At 37.5% G+C, this 20,735-nt stretch overlaps 1 protein-coding gene across 1 annotated transcript; it reads right to left on the reverse strand.

Moving 5' to 3' along the window:
• Nucleotides 1-1,318: 1,318 nt before the first annotated feature.
• Nucleotides 1,319-15,576, reverse strand: rb1cc1 (RB1-inducible coiled-coil 1). The gene is made up of 23 exons (XM_020649539.3): nt 15,231-15,576; nt 13,778-13,910; nt 13,565-13,691; nt 13,300-13,470; nt 12,899-13,101; nt 12,228-12,642; nt 11,953-12,123; nt 11,680-11,864; nt 11,327-11,513; nt 10,347-10,428; nt 10,152-10,216; nt 9,952-10,055; nt 8,690-8,816; nt 6,574-8,504; nt 6,171-6,357; nt 4,969-5,077; nt 4,508-4,799; nt 3,831-3,882; nt 3,696-3,743; nt 3,185-3,243; nt 2,816-2,943; nt 2,485-2,555; nt 1,319-2,229 (listed from the first exon to the last, which is right to left on the reverse strand). Exons 2-23 carry the CDS (start codon nt 13,846-13,848, stop codon nt 2,152-2,154), a joined length of 4,863 nt encoding a protein of 1,620 aa, XP_020505195.1. The 5' UTR covers nt 13,849-13,910; nt 15,231-15,576; the 3' UTR covers nt 1,319-2,151.
• Nucleotides 15,577-20,735: the final 5,159 nt, after the last annotated feature.

Here is a 20,735-nt window from a genome sequence, read left to right on the forward strand (position 1 = left end):
TCTATGAAAATAAGAATCCTCTTAAAAAAATGTTTACCTACAGGTGTTTGAAAATGTACATTGCATATGTTTATTGCTCTAAGTTGGTATATGTGTATTTGTTATACTTCTACAACATGTTTATTTGGGTTTTATGATCATCCACATTTGTATAACTTAATTTTTTTCTTTCTTTATAAATCCTTTTTAGTCAAAGATAAAAGCTGCAAAGCTAATTATTCTTTATGTATTCTAAAACATAATAAATATAAGTTTGTATTAAAAAACAAAACTAAATTTAATGAAATTGTACATTCCTGCTTAATAACATAATTCCATCCAATAAAAAGACATGTGGTCTTCATTGTAAGTAACAACACATACATGACAGCCCCCAATTTCATGAAACACTACTGAGGATAAGTAGTCGAGTGTTATAGAAAGAAGTTTGATGGCACGTCAAAGGCAGTTTTAATGGTGGAAGTAGCTAGAGACTACACATGGCAATGTTAAATCCCATTCAGCCTGATGAGAGTGACTCCCAGCAGCACTGAGCTCAGTGGGGGGTTGTAAACATTTACACTAAGAGCCTGTCCAGTGCACATGGTTGGTGCTTGCCAGCCACCTCGGTATCGAATGTTGTGTTGCATATTTTGTCATTCAGGCCTGTCCCGAAATTGTAGGAATCACACCATCAATTTATGAAGGAGCCATCCAAATGTGACAACAGGCTTATGCTAAATGGAGAAAATAGAGCTAAACATTGTTAAAACACCCCTAGACCCACATGGTAGAGAGTGCTCGGCAGAGAGCTGCTATGCTCCCCGCTGTGAACTGGGAAAGTGATGTTGGTGGGCTTCCTTCTCCATGAGGGCCGCATCGTTCTTGGGCCCCGATTTGAAGCCTTTTTGAAGTCTGTTTCCTGCAGCAGCGTGCCAACATTAATGTTTCCACAAAAGCAAAAATGCTAAATCAAATGAATACACTATACTGTGCTATTCCACATCGACTTCTGAATCCCCCAGAACATTTTAAAGCATCATTAAAAAAAGCTATATACTGTACGTCCTTAAGGTAGTTTTTTTTTATTATTATTTAATACAGGCAGGTTTAAAATAAAAGAATAAAAAGGGTTTCTCATTAGTTAATAAAAAAAATCTCAGCAGGTGAGTGAGTCTCAGAAAAAAAGCAGTTGTCTATTGTTGTGGTAAAAAAATATTTTTGCCCATGAACTTGGTAAACTTCTGAGAAATATTTTATGGTTTTGTCTTAATGCATCATGAAGCCCCACATATAGTCTCATATTAGGAACAATAAGTGGCCATCTTCAACAGCAGAATACGTTTGGGATCAATCCTTTATTGTTTCAAAACTCTATCTTTTACAATACAGTCATTTATTGTTACATGTGTGATTTGATGGGTAATGTACAATGTCCTCTGATAATGAAACACAGTCACAGATATTCCTTTCTACATGTCAATATTCTATGATAGTGAGAAGTTTGTGCTGATATATTTACTTAGTTCTGACAGCTCAATTAACTTCCCTTTTCAAATCAACAAAAGCATTGTTTTTGAAAGTGCATTTCAAGGATTGCAAAAACGACTGTTTGTTTTTTTCATTAGTCAGCCATAATGTACATTTCATTATTGACAGAGGGCCACACTGCTTTGTGAGTAACAAACAGCATTAACTACATTTCCAACTACAACATTTATCTGGATAAGTAAATCAAAGAAAATATATCAATATGCATGCCATGAACATTCCTCCATAAACATTTAGAATAAATGTATATTTGTATTTTATTATGTTTATAATGACACAGTATTTCCCACAAAAGGACAAATGCTGATAATGAGAACTAATATTTAACATCCAAATTTTGTTCAATTTTACACACAGGTCAAATGGCAAAATGCAACAGTGTATAGTGCAATGCCCTAATAAAGTTAATAGCATTTGGTCCACAATAACAAATCTGGGTTGAAAGAAAACAAAAGATGTGGTAGCAGGTGGTATTTTGAATTGAAACTGAAAAGAGCATGACGACAATGGTAATTCTTTCCATTTTTAAGGTCTTTCGATATTCAAGTTATGAATTATGATGTGAAGTTTCTGTTCAAAAATTAAGCAATATAAATATACATTTAGCTCATTACTTGGCTATTATACTTTTCTGTTCCATGGAACAGCTTTCACTCTGTAGAACTTGGTTCCTAAAGGAACCTTGAACCTGTTCTGGGCCTAGAGGAGGAAAAGACAGAAGGAAAGAAAGCTTGGTAAGACAGAAAGAAGGTTCAAACCGCACATTCATGAGCAAACAGCATAACTGAGACATTAATGTATCTAAAATAAGTTTGGAAATTTATTTAATAAAATGTATTATATCACCAAATCAATTTTTTGGTTCTTAAATGTTTAATCATAATATGAGTTTAATTTTTGTTACACTTTTGGTTTAAAGTACAAAAATGTCAAAAGTTTAGGTTTATTAAATACCTTTTTTGCCTGGCAATATTCCTTCTCCATCACCTTTCCAAGTACCCACGGTCGTCTTGAGGTCCCTGATGCTAAACATAAAGAGCACTTGTTGAACAAATGAATGTGCAAATGCATAAAGTTTGAAAAGTAAATGAAAGAATACCAAATCCCTAGGATAAACTGTCCAATTTTTAATAACACATACAAAAAAGTACCATTATAAAAAATATATTTCTGCCATATTAAATCTAATTAACAACACCAGTGTCACATTCATTTCATTAGTAAATGTGAAACTGTCAACAGTACAGCTCTGATTACGGTCACAAAAGGTGTGTGTGAAGCTGACCTGGTTTGAGGTCCAGTGCAGTGAGAGACTCTGAGTGGAGGAAGTACAGGGTGGGACCAACTGTGAACAGCACGTAGTTGTCATGCCTTTCATCCAGGATGATTAGAACCAAATCGCCTACCTGGAAACTGCAGCACACAAAGATGGACAAAAAGATAAAGCGATGATGACACAGAGTACTGCTAACTAATAACAAAAAGGACAACACATTAATGGCAATTATACAATAATGTGTATAATTATACTGCATTAAAATTGTGGTCAGAGTTTCAGCTAAAAGCAAAAAAAAATGCTAAAAAAAAATGCTAAAATAAAAATCACATCAACAAGCACACGTTTAGGCCGTGTGTTATTTCTCCTTTCACTTACTCTCTGATGGCGATTTTGTCTGAATGCCGTGAAGACACAGACGACATGCTTTGAGACATCTACAAAGGAAAGGATTAGGGCAACGTTACACATGTTACACAGGGGGACTCACAATGTTGGCTGAAAAGGTAATAGATACATTTCAAACATTTCTATTATTGATTAATTTTTAGAAAAAGATCAGGAAAAGTATTTGCACTTGTAACCTATACTAATTAAAATACTCATATATTCAGCTGTACCATCCTGTGGAATAAATTAGATCTCATTTAAATACTTTTTTTTTTTACTAAAACTTGTATTTTTATTTTTTTTTAACATATATGTTTGAGTTTCAAGCATTTAATCCCTTTTAAATCCTTAATTCTACATATTCTGATGACACTCATTGTAAAAAAAATAATTTTTCTTCACTTTGGTCTTTGGCCCCCCGAGTCAGGATTTTACTCTTTGATGCTACTGCCACCTAGTGGAGAAGGCACTACACAGCCCACAGAGATAAGATACTGACCAGTCTTTGACTGAGGCGCTTGTTTTCTTCTTCCTTCATGTGTAAAGTCTGAAAAATAAATCCGATCGATTAATCCTGAAACACCGGGTCTTATGCTCTCTTGTGCTAAGTGAAAAACACACAGTGTGTATTTACCCTCTCTAGTAAGAGTATCCGCTGCTTCTCCTCCGACATCAGGATGTTATCACTAAAAAGAAGGAAAGCAATTTGGTTATTGACAAATGCTCATTGAAAGGCCCGAGGAAAACTAAAATTGAAACATAAATTGATTCTGTTTTTTCTGCATTGTAACTTCTTTTTGTGATTAATCTAAAAATTGTCATAAACACTTATACAGCAAAAGAAAAAACTTACACTCTCTGCTCCTAGCCTGCCTTTCTTCCTTCCACTGTCAAATGTCCTCTCAGTCCATCCATAGTTGGATTTTAAACCAAAGGATGGTCTTTTGAAATCTTTCTTCGCTATGTCCTGTTTCCATGTCCTCATAATAAAAAACTATACTGAATATTAATGCAGCCTCTATCCAGGTCGGCTTTACCTTGCAATATTTCATTCAATATTATGATTGATGATACTTGATTGATACTTTTATACACTTGTAATTTTTAAGTCTTCATGAAAAGATTGGGTGTAGTAGGGACAAATACATGTATCAGGTTAAGATTAGAAATGTTAATGTGTTAACTCAACCTTGTTTGTTCCTGATAATCCTTTTTGTGTGTGCATGTAAACTTCATAGGGTGAGACTAATATCACTACAATTTATCTCAAGCTGTCAACAAAACCATGTTTATTGGAGAGAAGCTGCTTACTGGACTGTCACCATGCTAGCCTCCACCGCTGAATCAATGTTTTCGTCATCCCTAATGGCTGCCACAGAGGCCAGTCTGTCAGTATCAGCCATGGGCTCCGAAGAACAAGCACCGGCAACAGGCAGAGCTCTAGCTGCTGCTCCGGCCTCCGTGACCTCCTGAGCTGAGGGGTGCGATGTGAAGAAGGTGGACGAGATCAGAGCTGTGCTGCGAAGGCGGTTGAGCTCCTCTTCCAGGTGTTTCTTCTCCTGCATGACACTTGCTCTGTCCTCGGAGAGTGTCTCTATCAGACCTGCAAAAAAGTTCAAATTCATTAGTAAATTAAAAGCCACAATTTCCAAACGAAGCCTCAAACCCTTAAACAAACCCTTAAACAAACCTAAAACATTAGCAGCAGTACAAAGACACAATATGCACAAACAGCTTTTCTCACTGGTCATAAAAAAAATGGTTGCACTCACCTTTGTCCTTCTCCTGCTGTTGGGTGACTTTTTGCAACTTCTCTGAGAGCTCCTTGATAATCTGCTCCTTCTTCAGCTTCTCTCGAGTGAGAACAGTGTTGAAATTAGTCTACAGAAGGACAAGAAAAGGACCCTTTAGAGATTTAACATGAGATAATTTATACCAAAGCACTAATTATTTGAGAGGAAGTTCTGCCAATGCAGAACAATGAAGAGTTCCAGCTTTATCCATTTCAGTGAGATTTTTTCTGTATTAGCCCTACCTTGAAGGGTTGTCACGGTACCAGCATTTTAAACTTTGATATGGTATAAAGTACAATTCAACAGACATTGGTACCGGTTTTGATAGCATGGCAACAAAATATAAGTCCTAGACACCCAATATTTGGTAATGAATCGTTTTTTGATTATCAAAATATGCAGTCAAGTTCCTGTAAACTGTCTATATTGAACCAATACAGTGGCAATGTATTTGTGCAGTGTAAACAGCTAAAAATGCTCTTGCTTGCAGAAGATTGGGGTTTTAAGATAACTGAAGATCTGTAGTATTTTTTTTTTAAAGCGTCTGTGCTTTTTGATGCCATTGATCGTTAAAAAATGAGATTTTGACAATCTTAGTTCTAATCAGTTTACATTTAACCACACCTTGTAACAACTTAAAAAAAAAAAAAATGGAAAGGAAAATGATGTAGAATCAATTGTTATTTCAAATAATAGGGCTCCAGTTTCTTTATAAAAGCAATCTATAGAAATGTTGCGATCAGTTAAGAGACAACATAGCAAAGTTATTGCTCATAATCGTGGCAAGTGAGCCATCTGTAGAGATGGAAAACATCTTTGTTATCTGTCTGTATGAAGCCAACAAAAGACTGAACAAGAATGTGTCTAATTCATGAGTGTAGGACTGATTTGCTGATAAGTAAAGTGGTGGGTTCACATGAATGTAAGTAGCTGAAAGTGACAATGTCAATATTTACAACTATTCCAAACAATAAAATATTATTTTTTTTACAATATAACTTACACAACACAAAATGGCTTTCACCTGATGATATAAATGGGATGGATGAAATATTAGTAAAAACGGGGAGGAACAAAGCTTGTGAAATGTTTTGCAAGAAAATGAGGATACATTATCACAACATGTAAGCACTGTAAGACACTTGTACTTGTCCCATCTATTTACGACCAAACACACAAACCTGCTGCTCTGCGATTAGTGATGTCTTAAGGTTCTGTATCTCCTCATTCTTCTTCTTCTCCATGAGCTCCATCTGGGACTGCAGGGAGGCCCTCTCCTGCTGCAGCCGCTCTTGTAGTGCTGAGTCCAGAGACAGAGGTGCTACAGCATCTGCATGGCCCTCAGCCTGTAGCGGCAACCCTTCATCACTGAAAAGCAAACACCAACATTAGTTCTGACAAAGGAATCAAGGCATGTGGACTTACAAGCATACACAAAGACAAGAATAGATGACTGTTTATTCTTAGTATCCAGTACTTAAGACTATTGACGTATCTAACCTCTGATTGTCATTTCAAATAAAAGCAGGTTACACTGAAATCAATATTCACAACAGTCAGGCTCTACTACATTCAAATATTTACCTTTTAGAGGATTGTCTCTCATGAAGCTCATTCTCAAGTTGTCTAATTTTGTCTGAAAGTCTCTTCTCCATCTCCTCCTTCTGCTGCTCTAATTCTTTAAAAGCATCAAGTGATGCAGCCTTTGACGCCTCCTCTTGCTCGAAATCTTTCTCAGCTGCTTGTCTGTCTCTGTCCTGCTCTAGTTTGTTTGATAGCAGGTCATTTTCAGCTTGCAAATTGCTGACAACAGTCCTCAACTCTTGCTCCGCTTCTTGGAAACTCCTGTGCTGCTTTTCTTTTTCTTCGCTCAGAGCGACCACACGCTGGTCTAACTCCTGCTTCAGCCTTTGGTGCTGCTCAGCATGGTTCCTCTCAGCATCGCGGGCTTGCTGCTGCAGGGAGGAGAGCTCAGTGCGCAACAAAATTGTCTCTTCCTCATGTCGCTCCACCAACTCTGAGATGCAGTGGTCCTTCTCAATCCTCATAAGAGTCCTCAGCTCTGCTAAGTCCACCTCATACTCCTCATTCTTTACCTGAAGCTGTTTTCTTAGACCGTTCAGCTCCTCGCTGAGGACTTTGGTCTCTGCCTCTACCTGGGACTTCAGCACATCAGCCTGTTGGGTCTTGGCCTCCTCGAGTAAGAGCTTCATCTCCTCTGTCTCCGACTCTTTGAGGGCTAGCTCTACCTCCAGTTTGCAGCGGAGTTCTGCGAGCTCAGTAATACGAGCCTCCAAGTCCTTAATTTGGTTTTCCTTCTCTCTAAGTGCAGAGGCGTGGTGATCGGCTGCCTCACTTAACTTTGCACTACTTTCAGAAGCCAGATTTTCCAGAGCTTCCTGGTTGTTCTTGGTAAATGTCTCCAGTTCTGCTCTGTGTTCTTGCTTCATTCTGTCCTCCAGCTCCTTTAAGTGCAACTGCTCAATAACCTCCAACTCCTGCCTGATCGTCTGCTGGCTGCGTTCAATCTCAAAATACAGATTCTCAATCTGGCTGGTCAGAGAGTCTTTTGAGAGTAAAAGAGTCTTGATCTCTTCAGCTTGATCCCTAATCACCTGGTCCAGGTGTTTGATCTGGTCAGTCTGGTTATTCTCCGTCTCGGCCCACCGCTCTCTCTCATGCTCCAGCTGAGTAAGTTCTTTCTCTTTGCGCTCCATTAGCCCCTCTAGCTCAAGCATTGCACGCTGCACATCTCTGACGATATTCTGGTTTACTTGATTTTCCTCAGTGAGTGTCTGAACTTGCTTCTCCAGCTCTTGTCGAAGAGCAAGAAGCTCATTTTGATGCTGTTCTTTTAATTGCAGTTCCTGGGTCTGGGAAATGTTGTCCACAATGTGTTGCACCTCTGTGCTCATACTCCTCAAAACAAAGCAGAAGTCATGTTGTTCTTTTAAAACCAGGCCTTTTAAGTGACACAGGTCACCCTTAACACTCTGTAAGTTTGAATGGGACTCCTCTGCAGCTGATCGATACTTGTCAACAACTTGTCTGAGGACAGCGATCCGTGAGTTCTCCCGCTCTAGTATTGTGGTGTCCTGCATACGCCTGCTATCAATAGCGTTGATGACTGAAGAGTACAGTGACTCAACCATCATCTCAGGGCTGGTAGGGTCACTGATGGGGTTCGGAGAGGTCAGGTTCTCTTCAATCACAAACTCATTAACAGCAGACATGAAGTCAGATTCAGGGCTCTCTGCTAGAGAATCCAAGTCCAGGGAGCCCTGCTGCAGGACTGGATCCATGTTCGGATGGCCAATGGTTTCAAAGTCAAATGTTTGTGCATCGATGCTGTCCGGGGATAAGTCCTCCAGAGGAGCTGGGACAGGAACATGTTGGGGCCCTTGAAGGTTAAGGGAGGACGGGGTTTTGGAGGACATCTGTGTTGAGGTCCCAGGAGTGGTCTCGGACTGTGGGGTCAACACAGTTGATCTCTGACCGCTCTGACAGTAGGACGACTGCAAAGACAGAAGAGGTGATGGAAAAATTCATTACATTAAATATAAGAAAAGTAAAACCATACAGTGCAAACAAAACATTACAGATTTAATCCTGTGCTATATAAAATAACCATTTTTGATTCTTAAAGTGACCAACCCTACCAAATAACACAAATACAGGTTTTCAGTGACATTATCATTACCCTTTGTTCACTGAGCAGCTCCGTTATGGTTCGGGACATCTCGTCTACGCTCTGTGCTGCTTGGACCAGCTGCTGAAGCGTCTCAATATGTCGATTTAAGGGCTCAACGTCACACATTGCGGGTACCCTGCAGAAAAATATAAAAGCATTAAGGGGGTTAAAATTAAAATATTTTTCTTTAGTATCAACAGTCTGAGCATCGTTCTGCAAGTTAGGGCATGTTGAGGAAAATGTTCTCATATCAATTTAGTCTTGTTAATATACAACTTACTTTAACGCTTTAAAGTCAACTTTTACAATAGTCAGTAATACTTTTTTATCTTACTAATGGTCTCATGAACAGCTTTGAACCCCAGCTCTACCTTCTCCAACATACTGTGCCTTTCAAAAAAATCATTCTCTCAGACATTTTGAAGTTTTAAAACCTGGTACTTAAATTGTCTACTGAAACTCACACCTGATCTTAGTAGGGATTTCCCAGCAGAGCACTCAGGTGCTCTGTATTTTTTATAAGGGTTGTCAAACTATCCAATTTTTTCTTATTCGTTAATTGCTGAAATTCAATATTTAATTATAATTAATCACCTTTTTTATTCAAATGTTTGAAATTCCACTTTTTAATCCTTCTATTTTTGTACTGTCTTAAGCTGCAGATAATTTACTTCTTGTTTGGAAAAAAAACTGCTATAATTTGGAAGAAAATAAGGAACTTGTGGTAGCAGAGACACTGGTAAGAATTGCTTCACATTGTTAAAATAGAATTAAAAACTGTTAAAGTTAAATGTGATTAACTATTGATAGTTAGCAATCCAAAAAAACAACAACACTTATTTTATGTAAGCATTTTAAAGTCATAAAAAAACCTCCTCTGCCACTTAAAAAAATAATTTTACATTGAAGTTCAAAACTGATAAATAAAATGCAAAAGTTTAAAGGAATGGATAATTATGCAGGGCCCTTCACGGCCGTATGATAGTGCTATATGTTCTCACTGACTTCACTGTTTATTTACTAGTTTTAAGATCTCAGTGTAAAGAAGGGCAGAAATAACACATGTATATTTCTATTAAATCTTAGAGACCTAACATCAATCAGAATTTCATTTTCAATCACAGAAATAGAATAAATGTTATTCCATTAGGGAAGTCTTGTATTTTTAAAGCAATGACACTAAAGATCTATCCTTCTTTTCTTTAATTGTATATTTTCATTTCTCACATAACAAGGTTAAACCATTCTAATACCTGAGGATAGAGACTTACATAAGGAAAGGCTGCACCTCTAAAGGACAACAAGATTTCAAGTACTGCAGGTCGTCAACTGAGATGTCTGGAAGTTCATCATCAAACCTTCTGGGCTTTCGTGTCTGTAAACAATAATAAACAAAAGAAAAGACCAGACAGGTTAATGAACAGCTAGGGTAACACATGCTTTCTAAATATAGTGTGAAACTTTAACTTACACAAAATGATGTTGGAGGCCATGAATCAAGTCCTCTAAACAAACGATTTCTGAGGAAAGACTTCCCTGAGAGGAAATAAAGAGATTAATGAAAACTCTGTTCTTGAATGGGTTTTTGTGACTTATTTCAAAGGAACATTATGCTCAACAGTGACTACTCTTATGTCAGGGCTGAACATTTCCAAGAAATACTTACTAAAGAGTTTCCCAAAGGACTCCCTTTTGAACTTCTCTGCCTCATACAGTAGTTTTCCATCCTTCACAAGTGCATAAGCCCACTGAAAAAAAGATTAAGATTTAGTAAAGCCATTGCAAACAACCAAGCTTTAATTATGTTTCTTGCAATGTCAACATTCAACATTTTCAGGGCATTCCATAGAAGGTTTGTAATATCACAGAGTGGCTATGAGACAACTTTCTTTAGTTTTCATGCATATCTCATTAAAAGCACCCAAAAAATGTTTTATGAAGTCTCAATCTTCATACATTCAAAAAAAAAGGTCAGGACTTTTTGAGCAAAATGTTTACACACTCAAAAAGTAAAGAAAAAATATGCACTAAGGTTAAAAACACAAAAACAACCAACTACAAAGAGGAAAAAATAATTACATCATACCATTTTTGCATCAAACTATTCCCACTATATTTGTGAATTTAGACACAACAATTAAAAAGTCAGCAGGGATTATAGGTTAAGCTTAATTTATAGACAGGGACCTTCAGCTAAGAATCAAAGTGCTAATTAAGTTCTAGCCCTATGCTTATGAAATGGCAGCACACCAAACTCTCAAACTCACTCTAAAACCCCAAGGAGGTACACTCCTTTTCCTTTTCACTAGACAAGATACAAGACAATGTAAACTCTGGCCCCCATTAACCAACGTAGGCCTGAATTAGAAAACATTCCAATTAGAGCTTGTTGTGATTTTTGAGAAAAGCTACAGATCGAAGCCTTGTTCACACTTGCACAAAACTCCTGATGAGCTGCATGTGTGAACACAAACAGCCACAATTTTCACCCTGACTTTATCTAGTGTTTCTCCTGCCAGCCCCATAGGGTATTTTCTGCAGGAGTGCATATGCGAAAACATGTTCAGTGACACAAAGAAGAACCATTCTTTTAATGGTAAAACTGAATGTGTGTCTAAGTGTCTAATAATGATACTTAGCACTGACCTCTCTGTAGTGGCGCATAAACATTTTTCTTCTGACAACTTCAACCACTGACAAGCAGTACATCTGGGGCACTGTGCTCAAGGCATCCACCACCCTCACTCTTTCCATCAGCTCTGTCAGGAGTCTGAGTAGAGCCTGAAGCTTCTCTCCATCCTGGTCTGCGTGGAGCATCACATAGCAGCACCATCTAAAACAGAATTATTAGTGTTCAAGTTTTAAATAGAATTCTCTTGACTTTTGGCTTTTAAAAAACATTCAGCCTCAATAGAACAACCAAAGTACATAAAGTAGTGATTTATAAAACAAGTAGAGTAGGCAATAAATATTTGAGAAGATGTGGTTTTCAGTGTTACTTGAGTCGGACTTGAAGGTTGTTTGCAAGTTCTTGTTTGGCAGTGGTGCACTTCTTTTTGATGTCTAGCAGCTTCCTGTGGTTGTTCAGCATGATCATCAGCTGGTTTGTGTGACTCAGACATAAATCAGGCAGAACAGATGTATCCTTCAGGTTTTCAGCCCTCTTCTGATTGGCCAAAAATCCCTGCAGGGGACAACATGTATGCAAAATTAATTAAAACACACCACACAAAGAGGGTCATTGAGTAATGTTTCTCTCTTACACTACGTACCTGAGCTAGTTCTTTCTGTTCATTCACCAACTTCTTACAGCTTGCAATCATTTGGTCGAGAGCATACAACCTGTCCTCAAGCCCCTTGATGGCTTTCATGTTTTGATTATCTAGCTTGGAAATTGTGTCACGACAATCTGCCAAGAATGGCTGAATGATCCGTGGGTCAAGCTGAAAGAAACAACAATTAGTAATATTTGGATGAACTTCAACATCCAAAATGACAACAATAAACAACACTATTTCACATGTGGCTTCATACATCTAGGACTCACCCTGTTGATGGAGTCAAAGCATTTCCTCACAACAGACTCCACATCGTTAGGTCTGTCTTGCACATTGATCCAGTCTAATAGTGTAACATTGAAGGAGGACGGGTTTGCAAACTCTGGAGTGTCATCGTCTAAGAGCGCAGCTCTCAGACCACCACTGTCAGTCATCTTGTTTGTTTCGTGGTCTCCAGTTTGCTCACATGTGGGTGTCCCAGAAGCAGAGAGAGAGGCTGAAAACTTGGAGGGCTTTTGTGCACCAGCATTACAGAGCACAGAGTCGGTGGATTTTTCTTCTTCTGTCTCATCTGAATCCTTCCCTGGAGTTGAGCTGGACTTTTCCATGCTTTCTCTGTAACTGTGCCTTGTTAAACACTCAAGCAGAGGTATCCTGGCCATGACAGCGACTGCTGTCCCTAACCTGCAATCATAAAAAAATGTCTATTAAAACTTTAAGTTAACCATTTTCTTTTCCTTCTAGAATAAAAGTAATACTGCTTTTGTTAATTCACAGTAATATCGGTTAAATTATTCATTAATTTCCAAATTACTTAGAAAAACAATGTGCAGATATGCATTACCAAACATTTTACATTATTATGAATTAAAAACACGGATAAGATTACAAGAGACTAAAAATCTTGTTATTTTCTCTTCTTTTTTTTCCCATTACTTACTTTGTAAGTTTCACCTTAATTTCTTCCAAATCACGTTGATAATTTATGTATGAAGTGTCAAATTTCACAAGCAACTTCTGATATGACAGAGTGCAGTCATCCAGATTGGCCATAATTGCAGCCCAGCCTTGATGTTGAAGGTGTTCATCATGAACCAAACGTTCACAGAAAGAACTAAGTTTATTGGCAACTTCAAACATTTCCTGGAGAGGCAAAGACATAAAAGTGTCAAGACAAGTTAGTCAATTGTTTAGTTATATTGAGATATAGCTCATTTATTTTAAAAAGTGTTATCTTATGAAGGTAGTGCACAAGGAAAGACATGAATCTTAAATAAATGAGTAGTACTAGAGACATACCAAAGACAGAATGATGTAATTAAAAGAAAAACAGTTAACTACCAGAGCAAGTTGTGTCCGCGAGGCAACAGTGTGAAAGACAGCTGGCATCAGTAGAGACTCCTCCACCTTAACCTGAATCTCACTCTCTATCGAGAAGGTGGTTTTGGGGATCGTTGGATCCCGGTCACTCAAGATCATCTCTTTGTTGAACAAAAATATGGGGTTGGTTTCCTAAAGATAAACAGTGACAATAAGACAGTGAGACATCTGAAATCCAAACATCACATTGTAATTCCAGCACACTTAACAAATTATGATCACTCACAGTGCCAGCACTGTAGCTGCAGACCCGCCTCTCTGCAGCCATACATTCCCCTCCATTGACAACAAGGACTTGATGTTGAATTGCAATCTTGTATTTGGCTTGGATGGCATGTTTGAGCTCCAGTACACTGATACAAATGAAGAATGCAATTAGGTCATAATAGAAGAGATGTATTGAACTCTATTTCTGAGTAACACTGGTAAAATATCTTACGTTTGGACAGCAAGATCTGTATCAAATGTCAATGTGCTGCCATTGTTGACCTGGAACACATACAACTTCATGTTGAATCTCCCAGAGTTCTTCGCTCGTGCTTATCTTGCTCATTTAGTCATTCAAGGCCACCCTGTGAAAGAACATAAACATTAGATAGCAATTTAACTCTTTTTCAACATTTTATGTTTTTCTTTCCATCTTTAAATGAGAGGATGAGAGGTGATGTTTCCATTTACTTAAACCATTATACAAAAAAATAAGACAACTGCCTTTAAAAAAATGTTCTCTTTTAACACTATTTTTAGAGTATGCATTTTCATGGAAAATTTCATAAATCATCAATGGCTTGTTTATCTATCTTCTTACAGCTTGATCCTCTTGGTCTCAGGCTAAGTTGCCTGGGTGACTGTGTTGCCTGAATTATTGAGTTATTATGTTGCTTGAATTCTGGGGATGTTTGGGTTGAGCTGATGTTTGTGTTCTGGTGTCGGTCGGGTTTCTGTATGGGTTCTTTTACTGTAAGGGTTTTGTTGTCGATGGTTACGCTGTTGCCATGGGGTTTTTTTGGTGTTATTTGAGTTCTTTTGCTTTGTTGTTATGTTTACTTCTGCATGTGTCAAAGCACTTTTTGAAAACCCAATGTTTTAAAAAAAAAATGCTATACAAATAAAGTTAGTATTATCATCATAGGTGTTAACAATCATCCAAATCTCACCCCCTTCCACCTTAAACTTGTCAAGCCTGTGAAATGTCCTGTCCACCAAGTAACCAGCATAACAGCTGACTCACCACGTCTTTGTGGCTACTGACAACTGATTAATATGAATGAGGTCACCTAATATGTTGGTTTGCTTAAGTTAAACTTCAAAACGCTCTTGAGTAGATAGTTGACATGTCTTGATGTTTATCTGGGGAATGGTAAACCAGAAAGGTGGGCTGATGAGATACCAAGATTAATAACACATATTTAGTGTTAACTAAATACTAGAAACTGTTAGCTGTCAGCGTGGTAATTAAAAAAAAACAACTTACACACTTGATTGCTCTCAATGACAAACTTGTGTTGACGCTGGTTGCAGTCTCTTAATGTCGGCCTCCAATCACTCAGGGTGCGTATACAACATTTTAACTTTTACCAAAAATAACACTGACATTAAAGCGTTGATAAAAACCCTTGAGGCCTTCAGTTAGTCATGGTTTCAGTGTCAAACAAGGGGGCACAAGCAGCTGCTGCCAAGCTAGCTGGTCAATAATAACCCACTGACTGCGCTAACTGGCTATCAGCTAACACAGCTGTCAGGCTAGCGCAAGATAGCAAATTCTCACGTCGACTAATTTCACAAACGTGACAGTCTTACACAATACAGCCCCCACCGCCAGCTGACATGCACTTTGCTACAAGTGCGACAATCCACACTGAATTAATTACACATTACTGCGTCGGTCTTACCTCACTTAGCTCGCATCTCCCCGTTCTTGGTATCCACCTCGTCCAGGCGACTTGGCTAGCTAACAAGCTAGCGACTAAGCTAGCTAGCTTCCCTGTTTTATCTTGGCATACATAGAGCTAGCTTAGCGAGCTCGTCAGCTAACGTTAGCTAGGCTACACTAGAAAAAGAGTAAATAACAACCATGTTTAGTTGCGCTGACAAACCATGTTGTTTTAAAATAATTTTGTCATTTGGCAAACTCCAGTCGAGACGGTGTTCCACGCGGGATAAAACACCTTTACCTCAGGTAGCTAGCTGTAATACCCTCTCTGTAGCGCTGTCTGTTTTGTTGTTGTCATCTGCTGGTGTGAAGTCCGTGAACGATCCGATCAGCAGCGACTCAACACGAACACACCGAAATAAAAACTTATTTAAAGGTAGGACACATTTACATAACTTTTATTTTGATAATAATTATATATTATAAAAAAAAGATATTTATATGTCGTACAGAAATCAAATTGTTGTTAATATTCATATTTTATTATTATTATTATTTATTTGTTTAACCTTTATTTTACCAGGCAGAATTGCTTGAGATCAAATGATTTCTTTTCGAGCAAGGCAGCAGCAAAAAAAGAAATATAAGACAAACCCAAAAAGAAAGCACAGACGTGAGAAAAAGAGACAAATAACAGTCCAGAAGGTGAAGAAGAAGAAGGAGGAGGAGGAGGAGGAGGAGATCGTGTTAAACAAAAACAAAGCACAACACCACAATACACACTGAAAGAACAATTATGTGATGATGATAAAATACTATGCAGTGAAACATTTACACGCTCCAAAATTAGCCTTTAAAAAACCTGTGAGCCGAGTTTTAAAATCATTAATAGTGATGAGTTCCTGCAATTAACTATCTACTATCTATCTGTCTAGTTTGTTATTTATACATTTGAATGAAGCTGTAATATATGAAATGTTGAGCAATATTTTTTAACTACATAACTGCCCTTTTTTTAGTCTGCTTTAAAAGGTTCTACTGATGTTTTATGAGCTACATAAACAGGTTATATTCCTATTTTATCGCTTAATCTTCTGAATTGTTCTGTAACAATTGTCTTCGCTGTAATAAAACAGAATCAGAATCAGAAATACTTCATTGATCCAAGGGGGAAATTCGGTGGAAACCTTTTATCTTTAATATTTGTTTAATAATAATGATATTTTTGTAGGTGTATGCCTATTTGTGTGTTGCTGCCACACAGAAACTTTATTGTATCACAACTTTTCGACCAGAGGTCTTCTTCAGGCGGTATATAACCCATGTATTTGAAATGATCACCTGAAGGACACCCCCGGTCGAAACCTTGCTTATATTAAAATAACGGATTGGTTTAAAGAAAAGTAAGTTGACTGATGAAGATGTGCATGCTCATGAATAGGCACAAAAGACTCGGTTCTTGAAACAGTGACGAATTTCCCCTCGGTATGTGTGTTCGTCACTGTACTTCTGCAGATGTATGCTGGGAAAATAACAAGGAAAAAAAACGACGTCGAGTGTTTTGCTGCAACATGAGAAGGGGTGTGGTTAATGTGAGGCTGCAGTGAGTGGATGGACGATTGAGTCGCTGCAGAGAGAAAGTACTAGTTATTGGTTTATCGACATCCTTTGTGATTTTTTTTTAATTAAACTTTAACTTTCCATGGTTTTAGAATCATATATGATATTGTACGTAAAACAACAAGACCGGGATTAAATCAAGAATTAGAAACACTTGGCAAATTGCACGTTTTCTTGTTAGAAAAGACAGGCAGGACTTCAATAACTGAAATCTTTGATTTAGATCCCTAAAAACATCAATAGGCTAGCCTACATGTTTATTTTCTGACGTGCCCTTAGTTTCATAGACCAGAATAAATGCACAATTGGCTGTTCAATGTTTTAATCCTTTTGTCTTCTTATTTTTGACAGACAAAATACAAGTGAAATTCCCAAGTCTCCAAAATGTCTCAAAGATGAAAGTAGTTCAAATATCCATGTGTCAACTGTGCTGAAATGAATGTGTGATTGTGGGGAATGATAAGGTTAAGAGTTTTGTCCCCATATATATTTATAATAGGCCTAAGTGTTTATTCAGTGTTTGTGTTTCACAAACTGTTGGAAATTGCCATGGAGCAATCAAAATGAAGTATAGTTTTTGTTTGTATGTTGTTTGTTTGATTTATTTATTTTAATTGAAACTAAAGGGAATTGCCTCTACAATCCTTGTATTGTTCTTTAAGCACGGACCTCTAGAGGTCACTGTATCACATCCATCAAAACCCAAACACATTGAATGAAAATATGTTTTCTTTCTCATTCTTTTCTCATCAGCCTTGACAACTTCATCACTTTAGTCCAAGTTATAGCCTATGAAAAAGTCCACGTTTGCTAAATTATTGACCTCTTGTACAGAACACAAAGTCACTGTACACAAAGCCCCTTAAGCCCTTTGGTAATGTCCTCTCTCATGCTGTCATCTTAAGCAGCAGTGTACAAAGGAAGAAGCTTTTTTGTGTGATTCAAGTAGATGTGCAGGGTGACCTCACACACCTATTGAGCCTTTCAAATAGAGAGACAATTACCACATGAAAACCATTTAACCCTCAGAAACTGAGCTTGCACAAAACAGTACCACACATTAGGGATGTGCTCAAAAAAAAAAATCGATATGGCAATGTATTGTCATGTACTCCTTGCAAATACATGTATTGTTGCAGATGTTACAGAATCGATATGGCTGCAAAGCTGTGATGACAGTTTTGAAAGATAATTGCCCTATGGTACAGTTCACAATTAATACCTTAAAAAAACTCTGGGATCAAAGCATTTTAATGTATTTCTAGGACCGTACACGTATCGTATCATGGGGTTGTGGGAAATACCCAGCCCTACCATTCATGTAATTATACTTAAGGTAAGGAACTATTTCATACTTTACATTTTTAATGGTGCATACAATATTAAGGCAAGGCAAGGCAAGTGTATTTATATAGCACATTTCAACAACAAGGCAATTCAAAGTGCTTCAAATTATTATTGCTATTAAAGATGTATACCTATGTTTGCTGAATAGGCTACCACATTGTTGCTTACACATTGGGTTAAGGGTCAGTCTTGTGAGGGTAGACTCACAAGACTGTGTTCCAAAAGAAGGAAACCACAGTCTTAGAGAAGTAATGCACCATTTTCTGCTGTGGACTCGAACAACTTCAAAGTCATACGCAATTCACTTCAAACAGACATATTTGAAAGCAAATAGTGACTGAGAACGCATAGACTGTAAATAGCTGAGAACATGTGTAAAAAGAAAATGACACGTTGTATTTGATGTACAAATAGATTTGGGTGGAATGGATTGCAGACATTGAAACAGCTGCGGCGAAAATAAGGCCAAAAGCTGAAAAGTGTCAGTCTAATAAGTTAATAAAATTGATCTAAAAAAAAGTGTTGCTGGAGCTTTTTGACTTTTTCAAGCCTTTCACTGTTCATGCACCTTGGTCGTTGGTGAAGTTGTGCCACAAAATCCTACAGTGCTCTATAGCGCCCACTAGAGGAGAGAATGGAACTAAACAATGTTTCATACAGAAATATCCTTTTTTGTGTATGTGCGTTTGATTTAGAATTTAGAACAAAACTAGTATAGTGGTTACATTGGCTTCATTGTTTTATTAAACTTATCCACAGTCTAAGCAAAAACCTACTTAGTTTTGAACTCTGGTCAAGATATCCAAATGGGATTTTAACAAAGATGCAACATGCAGGTATGCATAATCTTTAATATGTGTGTGAAGCTGTGTGATTGCATTGCAGTTTCTTTATAGTTTATGTTTTAGAATGAACTACAACTGTTTTGAATGCCAAGGTGATCCGAGAGCTGTTTGCTAATAATCAGTGCCTCATGTGAACTTAATTGGGACATTAGATTGAAACTTTTAACCAGACTGCTAAGGCGACCAGTGACTCATATGCTGAATGCTAACATTGGGAATAATGTTGAAGGTGATCCCCCACACAAACACAGACGCAATTTATAACAGGTAAAGCCGTTTTCCTTGCTGAAGATAAACTCCATTAAAGTGCTTTTAAAATGATGACCTTGTTTCATTGAACTTTTGCTCAGTTGGTATAAAATGTTTTAATACTTTGAACCTGAGAAATAGAAAGAGAGACTGCCATAGAGCTCTGCCATAACAGAGAGCAAGGTCACCGGTCTGACCCTGGAACAGCTATCAGAAATCCCTGAGAGGCCTGCAATGCATTTATGTAATTATTCTTTTATTGAAACGGTCTCTTGGGGTGTCAATAAAGCTTGTGTGAGATTCTTTAAAAAGGTACAAGAGACACAGGGCTTATTCAGCCATTAGACTGCAGTGTCCATGGGAAACAAGCCATGTCAGTATGTGTGTGACCACATTTGACTGAACAAATGTCTCCTTTTGAAACCTTCTGTAAAAACTGAGGTTTAAAAAAGGACTCAGGCTGTAAATGTTGGTTTTGCAGTTTACACTAAAACTAAATGAAGGGACATCAACAGCAGCCTTTTCTATTAACCCTTTACAATACTTGATTTGGGTTTTTTTGTGTGTGAATCAAACCACATTTTTTGCAGCAAACATCAAGTCATGAAAAGCCATGTAAAACAAAATCAATCAAAACAAACAAATATGTACTGGCTATGAAATCAAAACAATCAAGTTATATAAAGAAAAATATTTTTAAAAAACCACACAAGTGCATCTAACAATTTCCGCCTGCAGTTATCTAAAAAGAACTTTATATACAAATGTTGTGACTACATCTTGAAGGCATTTTGTATCTGGACACTGTAGGACAGAGAAAAAAAACTCAACTCATAACCAATGACAAGACAGCCAGTGTGATAAACCAAACAGAGCATCATTGTCTGACTTATATGTGCCTACTGTTAGTGACGACATCACTAAATTACAAAATAGTTAACTTATTCACTTAAGGTACATGTGACTGGGCCCTCCACACTCTGCACATTTATAGGGCTTTAAATGTGTAAACCTTACTGAGGACATAACAAGCTTTAGTTAGAAGTATGGGAAAGCTTCTCTGCTCTATAGCGTCTATAATTGTTTTTAACCAGAGGCCTCTGTAAAGATCCACATTAAGTTTGTGGTCAAAAAGGCTGGGAGAAAATCAGCAACAAGATCTTTATAAAGTTTCCATCTCTGCAACTTGAAATGGTAATTAATAATTCAGACAGGTTTCATGAATATTGCTCTCCAGCTTTTTTTTTCATTCTCTGGGTGTAAGTGAATCTCAGCTGTTTGGTATTCATGGTGTCCTCTGGTGTCCCGGGGGCAGCTCTCAGGGGCTCTCACAGATCATTTGGAGTGAGATACCAGACGAGTAAATTGGAAGACAAAATGTTCAGTTTGCTGAGTACATAATGCAATTTTTATGAAATAGACTTCAACTTTATATCAACTAATTTTAGTTAATGACATTAATG

The sequence above is a fragment of the Labrus bergylta genome, chromosome 4 (assembly GCF_963930695.1).
Source record: "Labrus bergylta chromosome 4, fLabBer1.1, whole genome shotgun sequence".
Lineage (NCBI taxonomy): Eukaryota > Metazoa > Chordata > Actinopteri > Labriformes > Labridae > Labrus > Labrus bergylta.

Coding starts and splice junctions, on each gene's coding strand:
- rb1cc1 (XM_020649539.3), bottom strand. CDS start 13,848: ATGAAGTTGTATGTGTTCCAGGTCAACAATGGCAGCACATTGACATTT. Junction 13,692..13,777: donor ACAGATCTTGCTGTCCAAAC/GTAAGATATTTT, acceptor CATTTGTATCAG/TGTACTGGAGCTCAAACATG. Junction 12,643..12,898: donor ATTAAGGTGAAACTTACAAA/GTAAGTAATGGG, acceptor TTATGATTGCAG/GTTAGGGACAGCAGTCGCTG.